This window comes from Lampetra planeri, chromosome 4 (assembly GCF_965212315.1).
Source record: "Lampetra planeri chromosome 4, kcLamPlan1.2.h2, whole genome shotgun sequence".
In the NCBI taxonomy this organism is placed as follows: domain Eukaryota; kingdom Metazoa; phylum Chordata; class Hyperoartia; order Petromyzontiformes; family Petromyzontidae; genus Lampetra; species Lampetra planeri.
The window spans coordinates 7,480,827-7,493,118 of NC_136110.1; the positions used below are offsets into that span (position 1 = coordinate 7,480,827).

The 12,292-nt window shown below is 50.0% G+C and overlaps 1 protein-coding gene across 2 annotated transcripts in view; it reads right to left on the reverse strand.

The window, feature by feature from the left end:
* Window positions 1–10,350: 10,350 nt before the first annotated feature.
* The window catches only part of LOC144717644 (exocyst complex component 6B-like), a 151,711-nt gene continuing 149,769 nt past the window's right edge, over window positions 10,351–12,292 (reverse strand). For both annotated transcript variants that reach the window (XR_013585129.1, XM_078593168.1), the window contains 2 exons: window positions 12,131–12,243; window positions 10,351–10,526 (listed from right to left, as the gene is read on the reverse strand). Coding sequence is in view for 1 of the 2 variants with exons in the window: in XM_078593168.1 (XP_078449294.1) it covers window positions 10,394–10,526; window positions 12,131–12,243 (246 nt within the window). In the remaining variant the exon portion in view is untranslated. The remainder of the gene's footprint in view (window positions 10,527–12,130; window positions 12,244–12,292) is intronic.

Sequence of the window (12,292 nt, forward strand, 5' to 3'; positions counted from 1 at the left end):
CGCGTTGCTCAATTATCACGACGATGATAAATATTTTAATTGACTAATTAAAATGTTTGAAAAATAAACTGGAGTCTCGCAGCGGTTGTGGTCGCGCAAACACCGAATCTTCGCTTTTGTTTTTTCTCACGTGCGTATTGAACGGCCACGCACGCGTGCACATTACCTGTGTTCGTTCTGGGTTATGATGGTGCCAACTTGCAGCTCTGTCCTCGCCCTTGGAGAACATCAGAAGCCGATCACGCACGGGTACGCGTGCTCGTTCTTACTCATCAGTGAGTCGTAAAAGTACTAAAAAGCCACGCAATATGCGTGTGCCTACATCTACACATTGCAATATATTTATGTCAAATGCATTTAACTGTGTAGAAAGTTATTTTAGGTGTATTCAACACAGTCAACAATTATTATTTGCAGCCAATTTGTCAATGCACGGCTGGATAGAGGCCTCCGTACGCCGGTTCAGTCGTGGGGGCGGGTTTTTGACCATACTTCACCACGCTGGTCCAATGCGGGCTGGTTAATGGGGGATACCCAGGAACAGTTCGGATAACCACTCGCCACTGATGTTATCCGTGGACGGGAATGGAACTCAAGTCGCCGGGTTCAGTGCGCTAATCACCGCGCCACCGCTCCTCCACACGCACACAGTAACTGGATGCACAGTTGTCCATTGCTGCCAACACGCAATGGAGTATCATTACGAAAGTTAAAATACACGCACTTGTGTACGCAGTTCATTAAAGTGATTGCAATACAACGGGACATCGTAAAACAATGTTACACCCCCCATGTCGATCCACTGCTCGATGGTGCTCGTGCCTCTCGTTGCTTACGCGTAAAATGTTAAGGAATCTATTTGGTACGGAATGTATTAAATAAAACACGCATAGACACCACACGCACCACACACACGCACTGGACGTTGTATTTCAGTTCTCAGTACTTATTGACCGGTCCAATATCGTGTCTATTTACAATCACAACATCACCACCATCATCAATCATCGGGATCGTGCATTCCCAAGCATTGCATAAATGAGACCCACCGTGACCCACCAAGGAACGGAACGCGCCCCACAGGGCCATACCCCGTGCGAAGGAGACGGAGCGATGGATTAAGTTCTGTGCGCTGGTGCTCGTGGTAGAGGCGGATCACTGCGCCGCACGATGGCGGGTCGTGGCGGAGGCTTGGGAGGGGTATGGGGAGAGGGGGCGGTCTTCATCCAGCAGTAGATCGACCAATGGGCTCATGATGATGACGAATCGCGCGATCAATGTTCCACGGATTGCATCGACGCGAATGAATGAACGCTCGCTGGCGCGCGCGCTCGGAGCGAGCGAGCGAGCGAGCCAGCGATGTCTTCAAAAGGAGCTGCGCGTATTGGCCCTCCGGATTTTGGATGTGTGGCTCAATGAGCGGTATGTTTACCCTCTGACCCGGCTCTCATTAATTACGGACAGGCAAAACGGCTGGAAGACTTTGAGCATCAATCTTCATCAGCGTGCTCGGTGTCTCGCCGGCACCGCTCATGCCGAACGCGCGCGGCGGTGTCCTGCGCTCGAAAGCCCCGCAGCAGTGGCGGCAGCAGCAGTGGCAGCAGCGGCAGCAGCGGCAGCAGTGGCAGCAGTGGCGGCAGCAGCGGCAGCAGTGGCAGCAGCAGCGCGTAATCCTAGATCGGTCTTAAGTTACAACAAACGCACAGACAATAGAGGCTTTTTAGGAGGGGTTAGATCGCGTAAATATATGAAAGTGTCGTTAAAACCCGCCACCACCCGACACAGCCAACTAGTAAGGGTTGTCACGTAAACAGAACGTGGCCAATTCGTCACTAGTACAGCACGCCAGTGTGTTGGAGAGCCAAGCCACAACATTTGCAATCTTGAGTACGACGTTTCGACAGTAATTACCAACTAGGTTCATCAGGCGACAGTTAGATTTGTGGAGAAGTCCACCTGTTATTATGGATGATATTGGTCGCGAAAGCCCACGTGTTAAACAAACGTACAGATCTTTGGAAATCCGCTGCTGAATGGATGGGTGAAGGCTTCCACCGTACCGTGTTGCGCTCATGGGGATTGTTTAACCTTACTTCACCACGCTGGTCAGTGTGGGTTGCTGAAAGAGAGAGATGGGGGACGGGGGAATGGTTCCTGTAGGGCTGGTTCAGATATCACAAGCGACTGATGTTTGCCGTGGCCGGCGAATATAATTCCCGTTGGCTGAGTTGTTCATAGCGCAGTGTTCAGCGCTCCATCTTCCCCGCACTTTGCAAATTCCGCCTGCAATTAAAATAATAGTCCCTGCTTAAAATCCGCATTAGTTACGAGGTGCGCTGAAAATCAACCAACAATTAACACCCACACACGTGCAAACATACGTGTCACGTAGTCATGCCACTGCTGGATTTCGCGTCGGTCACGGGAGGGGGGGGGGGTAAATGGAGGGGGGGGGGTGCTTGACCATACTTCATCAATCTGGTGTGGTCAGTGCGGGGGGGGGGGGGGGGAGAGAGAATTAGAATTGGTTCAGATGTCACTCGTTCGCCACTTGTGTTGTTAGCCGTGGCCGGAAATCGAGCTCGGTCGGATTCACGCGGATTCATCTCGCAGTGCGCTAACCACTGCGCCACCGCTCCACCGTGCCAGAGGGCCCTGATTGACGCCAGGGCCGGATTGAGTCGTGGGGGGCTTTAGGGGGCTGCAGCCCAGGGGCCCCCGCCAGCTGGAGGGCCTCCAGAGATTCAGTGAAAAGTTATTTAATTTGTGAATGCTGAATTGTATTTGTTGTTAGAACTTGCAAAAAATTAATTTTCGTTTCCTTTAACTTTCTTTTCCTTTTGAAAATATTACTGGGGGCCTCACAATACCTGCAGCCCAGGGGCCTACAACATCTTAATCCGGCCCTGATTGACGCAGACAAACGCGGTTGTTCATTTCTACCGCAGTGGAGCAGTTGCCGTGTTGGAATCAGTTTTGTTTGGCACGGGAACGCACGCATTTAAGAGCAGGCAATCCGCACACAATAGGCTCGCGGCGTTCGCTGGGACGCTCCTATTTTCACCAACCCGCACCCGATGCAAACTTTGCATCGCACACCGACAACTGCAACAGAAAACTCCGGTTTATTAATGACTCCACTTTGCTTTCAATCGGAGAAACGGGTTCGGCAGACTTCATCTGATAATTACGTGGCTATCAGCCCACCTACATGCACGGTCGGGGTGCGCTTCGCGCTGTAGGTTTTGTACGCGCGCGGGCACACGGAGAAATACACACGGGTATATTATTTTATAGTAGCCTTTTTTGCAATACACTGCTAGACGAAAGCCTTGTCACCACGCCGTGTCGATCACGACGGATCGCTTGACCATACCTCACCACTCCGGCCTGCGCGGGTTGGCGAAGAAGGGGTCGATTTGAGATTATAATGCGTGACTGGTGTCACTCAGCTCGCCAAAGTTGGGGCTCGAACTCAGGTCGCCCCCCGGTTCATCGCTCAGTGCGCGAACTGCTGTCCCCCCCCCCCTCCTCCCAAAACGACATCACACTGGAAAATCGCATTTGTGCAGGCTACAGTTATACACTCAGTGTATTCATACTTATTATACGAATGCTCGATTTATTAAGATTGATGTTGTTTTCATTTGAATGTTTTTGAATGTTTTTTGGTGTTGCAAGCGGTGGGGGGGGGGGTAGCATTGAAAGCAGCGGATTATGTTGGGATTAATTACATTGATAACATACTGTGCATACACAACGCACGAGCTCTCTCTCTCCCGCTGAAAATAGTGCAAGTTTGAGTCGTGCATTGCAGTGTCGATTACCGTGGGGCAAGGTAATTTGCTATCCAAGTAATAAACGACCGCATTTAAAAACAAAAAAATAACGTCCTACTATTGCGAACGGCTATATGCACGATGCGACCCAACAAGCATTACCGCATTATCCGTATTATGACACGCTCCAGAAAGTAAGACGCGGTTTGTAAAGTCAAGATAATTCAGATGCGTAAAGTTAGACAAATATGGGCACGCAGGCACGCCCTACCGGAATATAAGACGCACCCTAACTTAAAAAAAACATTTTAAAATCTAGGTGCGTCTTATAATCCGAAGAATACGGCACGATACGATGAGCCGTGCGTCTGTGTTGAGTGAATAGAAAACTGTTTTTAAAAAAATCACGCGCACAAAAGTTTAACGCAAACTTCGGAAACGGCGTGGACACTTTCCCGGACTAGCACGTGTACTTATTTACCTATCTGGAGAAAGAATACACAATCAACTGTTCTCGCGATAACGCGTAACGATGATATCCCACACGTATGTTGAACTTCTTTCGCAACCGTAAACGTACACGCGTGTTCTAGACACGTACGAACACTCCCGTGAACATCATTATTATTAAGAAAATTTAAATGAATTTTTTTTTTAATTAAAAATTAATACAAATTTTAATTTTTTACCTACGTGACTTTACCGAAAAAACCTAAGAATATGAATCCTTGCAGTCACGAAAGCTTCAAATCTAGAATCATTATTATTATTATACCATCGGCATTGGACCATCGCTGCTAATGAGTTGTTTGTGCACTCCATTAATCGCCACGCTTACCCTCCGTGAAATTTGCTGTTTAACTCGAGTGCAAGATGGACATTGAAGGTAATTTAACTGAAAGCACGCGCGCGACAATATGGCTCGCTGCACAAGACGAAACGCGAGGGGTCCACTCAAGGAAAACTACCGTTCTCATCGCGGCGACGTCGGGTACGCAGATACACGCGTGCCGCCCGAACAACGACGAGTACACATGCAGGAGAGCGAATCATTTCTGCTCGGGGACATGATGCCTTCAATGTGTGTGACAATGCGCTCGTCTTACAGACAAGGTTACAATCGCAAAACGCGAGTTGAACACATTTTTAAATAAAAACAAATATATACACCTCCCCCCCCCCCCACCGACTCACTGTGCCATGTTAGCTTAGAGAAATTAAATCTGTAAGTTAACTTAAAACTGACGTTAAAAAAAAAATTCAACAACAAAGACACGGATCCCCTGCGTAGAGAATTTAACAGACTGTTGGGTCCAATGTCTTTGCGCGAGCAACCTCGCACGGTCACGTGGGAGGGGTGGGTGAGCATCACGCCCGGGCAGCCCGTAGTCTCTCCCCAAGTGCCAACGGTGACGCACACCGCACACCACCAGAGCCTTATTCACGGCTGAGTCGACCTAGGGCGAAGCCCAAAACCTGTTCGAGAAATTCGTCAAACAATGTTGCTGGCTGCGAGCAGGAATCCCAACTCGGCACGGCCCATTTTCGTAGCGTCCACAAAGTATTCTCATAAAATTTTTTTGATGACCAAGGCGAAACCGCTACGCCGAAATGGACCACGCACACACGGGGCAATACGCTGCACCACTGGACAAAAACAAAAAAATGAAATTCAAATGTCCACGGCTCTGGCATGGGAATTCGACCTCTCAATGGCAGCATTGTTGCACCACCGCAAGACACGATCAGACACGATCGGGGCATGTTTAATATATAACGCAGTCCGAGCAATGGCGTAAAACAACTTGCCCTCGCATTTATTTGCATAATAGTTCTATTAGCGCAGCCATTACACTCATTAATATGAGCACGTGCGTGGCATGCCGATGGCGCCCGCAGTGAATGAAAAGAATAACTTTGGGCCCGTTGTTGTAAGTTACGACTATTGTATACTGTGTCGCCAGTGACCAAATCTCCCGGAATGCACCCTGATCTCATCAGACCCGAAAAGCCAAGCGGTGTTCAGCCTGTGCAGTGCTGTGTCTTGGATGGTCGACCGCCGTATGTGTGTGGCGTATACACAGCACATCGCTGGGGTGGATGGTGGTGCTGCTGTTGCTGCTTTTGGCATTGGTACAAAGTAGACGACGTTTCGGGCAATGACCCTTCTTCTACAACGTACAAAATAGGCGCCGCGGTGGCGAGATGTTAATGACCTCGCCTGGTATACAGGAAGGAGGTCGTGGATTAGACCCCGACCCTGACGATGCCTGTATGTTTGGAGTTTGCGCGTTCTCTCCGTGGTCGCGTGGATTTTTCTCCGGGTCCTCCGGTTTTCCCCTCCACATTTAGAATCAACATCACGCGTTCAGAGTATTTGGCTGCAATAAATCTCCCCATGATAAGCCACTTCGTTGAGCTATCGTTTGTGATAGCCAGGTCGCTCCTGAAAAAGAGCTATATAGCACAGTGGGCCTTACCTGGTAAAAATAAAATACGTAGTTTAGTTTATTATTCTGCACAGGAGGGGCAGTGTGCATACATCAAATCGATGGGCGGCATAGGGCAGTGCGGCAAACATCGCTGTTGCGATGCACGTCTCTGTTCCCCCCCCGCCTTCACCAACCAACACTGACCACAGCGTGGTGGGGAAGTATGGTCAAATAACTCCCCTGCCTCGCCCCCCATGACGACCCGCACGGCGTGGAGAGCCCCTCATCCACCAGTGGATTGACAAAGGGCCAGACATGCACGCGGTACACTAACACTTATTTTCCACCACAGACAATTTCTGGACAATGCATCGCATTATGTTTCTAAGGTTTGTTGAGTTCGCGTCTCCCATCTTCTTGCTGTATTTGCCTCCGTGCAGTTCGCCGTTCTCTGTGTGCTCTGTGTGTGACGTCCCTCTGTGCGTTCCCTCGCTGTGTTTTGCCCCATTTCCGCCTGATGATGAGCGCTTGTGTTGCGTTCGAAACGTCGCGATTTATTTAAATTGTATTTGTGATTCATTTAAATTGTATTTTATTTCTACATACGTTACTTTACCGAAAGAACCAATGAGTAAGGCACGTTGCAATGTTGATGAGCACGTGTTCGGATGTGCAGCTGGAACGTGCCTACCGAGGAAACACCGTTGCGCAGGGATTCCCAAACTCAGGTCCTTGGGACCCATCACGCGACGGACATCCGCGCGTTTAACAACTTACTCTTCCCTTTCGAATACAAATCAACTCGTCCCGCGCTGCTCGGAGCCTGAAGATGGCTAAACACGTCCCACGTGACGCTCCACGCGATTGCCGCTGTCTGCGCGATTCAAATGAAGATTGAGATGCGCGTGACGCAGAGAGGGTGACTCGTTTGGAGCGCCACGCGAGACGCGTTTAGCAATCATCGGGTGCGTGCAGCGTGAAACGAGTTAATTTGTATTTGAACGGGAGGAGTAAATTGGTAAACGCGGAAATACGAGGGTGTGGTGGTGGTGGGTTGCGATGACTGGAGTTCGGGAGACCCTGGACTCATGCCTGTGAATTATAATCATTGATGATTCAGTTCGCCTGTGAACAAAGCAGACGTTAACTCAACGGTGTGCGCATCGAGTCGGCTTCTGTTGTAACGCAGTGCTTCATGAAATGCGCTGCCGATTAGAGTCAGTTGCATTCACACACTCAGCCGAGTTTCAGTTTACAGACCTCTGGACATCCACTGCTGAATGAAAACCTCCCACCCCACTGCGTCGTGTCGGTCGTGAGGGTTGTTCCGACCATACTTCGCCACGACGGGCGGTCAGTGCGGGTTGCCGATGGGATTGAAAGGCCAGGACCGGTTCCGCTGTAACTCGCCACTGATGTTCGTTAGCTGCGACCGGCTATCAAACTCGGGTGGCCGGATTCATAGCGTAGTGCGCAAACCACTGCGTCACCACTCCACCCCAATTTCGACACGATATAAATCCAAACCTTGTTGCATTGTAATACATGGCACAGGGCCGTACAGCATCTCGACAGTAGAGATATAGATTGTGTTGCATTAAAATATAACGCTAATGCAGGGACAGAGAGCCCATTGTCTGTGTGTGTGCTCCGTTCACTGTAGACTGTATGCATTAGGACAAATGATGCATTGTCTCTAATGGCTCTTTGTTATTTATATCAGCTTCTCTTTCCATAGAGGCTTGTTGGGTTAGATCGCGTTAATGTCGTTAAACCCGCCACCACCCGACACAGCCAACTAGTAAGGGTTGTCACGTAAACAGAACGTGGCCAATTCGTCACTAGTACAGCACGCCGGTGTGTTGGAGAGCCAAGCCATAACATTTACAATCAGAGTACGACGCTTCGCCAGTAATTACAACCAGCTTCATCAGGCGACAGCCAGATGTGTTTCTCTTTTCCGCAGTCATTCGGAGTAGCCACGTGACACGAAACCCTCCCCTAGGCCATTCGCCAGCACGGTAAAGTTGAAACTAAAAAGGACCCCCCATCCCCGCCCCCCAAACAACGCCAGGACAAATTTGCACACGCGTCTCTGGACGAGGCGGCGTAGGAAAGAAGGAAGGAAAAAACGCGTGACGTTTTCCCCCGACGTTTGAGTTTATTCGAGCTGAAACACAATGAGTGCAGGTACAGGCCACACATCGACAACTCCCCCCCCCCCCCCCCCCGTGTACGATTGTTTTTTTTCACACACGCAACATCCTTGCTCATCGTAGCGGACCGTGAAACGCTTATAAAGAGCTCCATTTGTATCAATTCAGCAATCCTCAACACTCTTATACTACACATTTTGGCTGCAGCAGACATTATTGTTGTAGTAGTAATAATAATTATTATTTTACGAATTATTTCCGTACTATTATTTTTAATTAGTTACACACACACGCGCAAAAAAAAACAGTAACCAAAATCGCTACCTGTCCCCCCATTAATTCCACTCTGCAAAAGCTGGTGGATGAAGCGTACGCTATGTGCAAAATGAGTAAAAAAAAAACTGTAGTCATTTTTAATAATTATTTACATGAAATAAAACGAAAGCCACGAGGCCACGCGGCGCTGCCACGAGCGGTTGCGAGCGGTGCGGATTTTATTCTTTTTATTGGCAAACAAATTCCATTTGAGGCAGCCTGCGAGCGACTGTGTTTGTTAGCTGGGGGGCACGGGGGGGATGGGGCCACGAAGGGCGATCGTTACCGGGAAGAAGGGGGGCAGATCGCGGCCACGCATATTTTGGCGAGCGCAGAAAACTGACGGAGCGTCTCGCATCCGTGGGGCGCGAGCACGGCTGCACGTGCACCGCGGCGAAAACGACGAATGTGACAGCGGCATCCGCGGAAGACCAAAACGCACGGCGGTTTCAAGCAGGCACACCACTCTGGTCGGCCCACACTCTCGTATAAGCCGTGAACTGAACGTCTCCCCACCCACCCCAACCCCTTCGCCTCCACCCCCCACCCCGCCCCCCCCCCGGAGGAGTGTGCTTATCTTTTGAAGTTTATACAATGGGGTGGTCATTATGTTGTAGTAAATATTGGGTCTGGAATTTGTCAATTTCAAGCCAGGTATGTTTTCTTTCACCTGGTACTCACCCTCAATAGTCAAAACGTACTTTTTTTTTCACTCTGCCCTTGCGAATTGTCAAGCCTTGGGGCCGCATTTTATGAACTTCCATGGCTTTGCAGCCGCATCATCTGATTTCATTGGTGTACTTTTCATTTTTTTCTTTCGATTAGGCAAACATTTCCAAGCGGCGACAGCAACAGGAACAAAAAACGCCCGCCCGCTCGCCGCCCAATCCCCCCCACCCCCCCGCTCCACGAATGAGGCAGCGTCCGTGATTCCCGACTCGGGAGCTGAAAACGACCAAGGACCCCTGCTGCTCGCAGCCGTGCCGCAGCAGGACAGAGTCCCGAAGCTCAGAAGTGACGTCTCTTCCGCTTCACGGCGGTGGTGGTGGTGGTGGCATCAGTAGCAGCAGCAGCAGCAGCAACCTGCTTGGCAACATGATTTCTTGAGAAAAACAAACCGATAGAGTCATGCCGTAAAAATAAAAAATCTCTCCCCCACCCCACCCCAGCCCACCATGACAGGGGAGGAGAAGAAGGACGGATAGACGGTTACTTGCGCAGGCACTCGGCAAAAGGTTAACTCTCTCCAGCAGGCGTGAGAGTTGCTCGCGTGAGATTTGGCCGCATGACCGCGTGGGGAATTACGCACTCGAGGCGTGGGGCAGAGGGGGAGTTGTGGCGCTCGCTCTCCGCTCGCCGGAGGATTTAGGGCGATCCCAAAGCCGCTCGCTGTGAATGTCGGTGGCGGCAGAGGGCCCGTGTCTCGGTTTTAGGGCCGCGGGGACGTCTCCGCGTCGCTCCCCGTCGATTAAGAGGCAAAAGCGGAGCGACGCGAGTCATCTCTCCCGGTGTCTGACCCGGGGGCGGCACCACAGGCATTAATATAAAAAAGAAAACACAAACAAAATCCTTCGGGGAAGCGTCGAGTTTCTCTGGAGGTTGCAGTCTTTCCGTAAGGATTCGCAGAGCTCCAGTCCAGCCGGTGGGGGTCGGGTTTGCTTGGGTCGGTTGGTTTGAGTCGGGCACGATCGCGCACGGCAGCATGCGCGCACTAGCTGTGGTGGGCGGTCCCGTTGGCCAAGCTTCGGAGCTGTTTCGCCACCGTCTCGATCAGCTTCTGCTTATCCCGCTCGTTCTTCCGGAACTGTGCAAAGATGTTGCTCTTGCGGGTGTGGTCTTTCATCCTGAACAAGACGAGCACGAGACAAAGTCAGCCGTACACTTCCGAGAAGCGTGGCCAGCACGCGAGGGCCAACGCAGAAGACCGACCTGCACACTTGAATGCCGAGCGGCTGTGAAAAACTACTTACTGAATGAGCTACGTGCGCTTTTTAAGCACATTCAGAGTCAGGATCTTGATTTATCTTGGAGGAATCTGATGAGCGATGAAGCTCACAGATGTCCATCGAATAGATAGCAGAAACAAGTCAGGGCCGTCGTATTGACTGTTGAGAAAAAGTAGGCGAGCCTCTGGCTGGGTACGTCGCCAGAAGGGCTGGTGGTCGAGACCGACGATAAGAGTGGCAACAGAAGAAGGGAAACAGAGCCAAGAGGACATCACTGGGGAGATGAAGGTGGCCGGGCGTGGTGCTGGCCCACCCACGCCCTCGTGTGCCGTGCCAATCTTCATAGGTGCTCGCTAACAGCACTTGCTCCTACAGTCTTATACGGCTATACGGGGGATCTTTGCTTTTGAGAGGATATCCACAGAGCGGATGGAGTGATGGACAGATCGTTGCATTAAAAGGCAGGGGACACTATCATCCAGCAGTGGATATATCATGGTTGATGATGATGATGATGAAAATGATGACATAGCAGTAGAATTATATATTTTTTTTTTTTAACGAACACAGTTGCGGATTAGGACAAAATGCTTAAATTATCCGTCACTCGCGCGTAATAATTGCCGATTCCAGTCGTTCCATACTCACCCCTTGTTAACTCTGACTCGGCAAAGAGGAAAAATATTGGAAAGGAGAAACAGATAGCATTAGAACAGAGCAAGCAGCAAAGGGAGACTGGAGAGATAAAATGTTTGGCCGATAACGTCCACAAGTTAGCAATTCACATAATTGTCTTTGAAAAAATTAAATGGTGTAAAAAAAGATAGAATTGCATCACAGGTGTCCTCCCCCCCCCACCCCATCAAAGGCAGACAAAACACAGCAACCACTATTTGGATCTTCGCTCATCCAAATCTCCTCTGGCATACCGATTACATTATTATTAAATTTCGATTTAAAGCTTTCGTGACTGCAGGGATTCATCTTCTTGGTTCTTTCGGTAAAGTCACGTAGAAGGGAAATAATAAAAAAATTAAATTTTTACATAATAAAATACAATTCTCACGACGTTTCGGCCACAACGCAAGCAGCCGTCTTCAGACCTCTTCTTCACCTGAGGACGGCTGCTTGCATTGTGGCCGAAACGTCGTGAGAATTGTATTTTATTGTTTTATTTTCATTATTTTACATTATTATTATTTTTAAACCGAGCTGTACATTTCTTAATTGAGTTGCGGTTCACGGGGTTTGACACGCGGCTCGGTTGGATGATGACACAGGGCTCTTAATCGCGAGGTTTTAAGTTCAAACCCGAACTCGGGTCCCGCTCAGCCAAAGCACCCGTCTGTCGCAATACCACAGAGGAGTGCGCGCTACCCACTGCACCGCCAACGCTTTTCTTAGTGAAGGCGGAATTTCACATTGACTCTCCCTCACCCCCCCTCTACCCCCAGTCTAAATAAACAAGAGGTAATCTCTTATTCAAGTCGAGGCCGGTTTACTTTTCGAGGAGGATGAGAGCCGTGTTTGGGTTGACACGCAGGTACTTGTTGTTGGGATGCCCGTAGTCAGCCAGGTACGTGGACCAGTCCCAGACCATGAACAAGTCCAGCAGCTGTGGAGGCGAAACACAGAGAGGGAAAGGGGGGTGGAGGGGTGGGGGG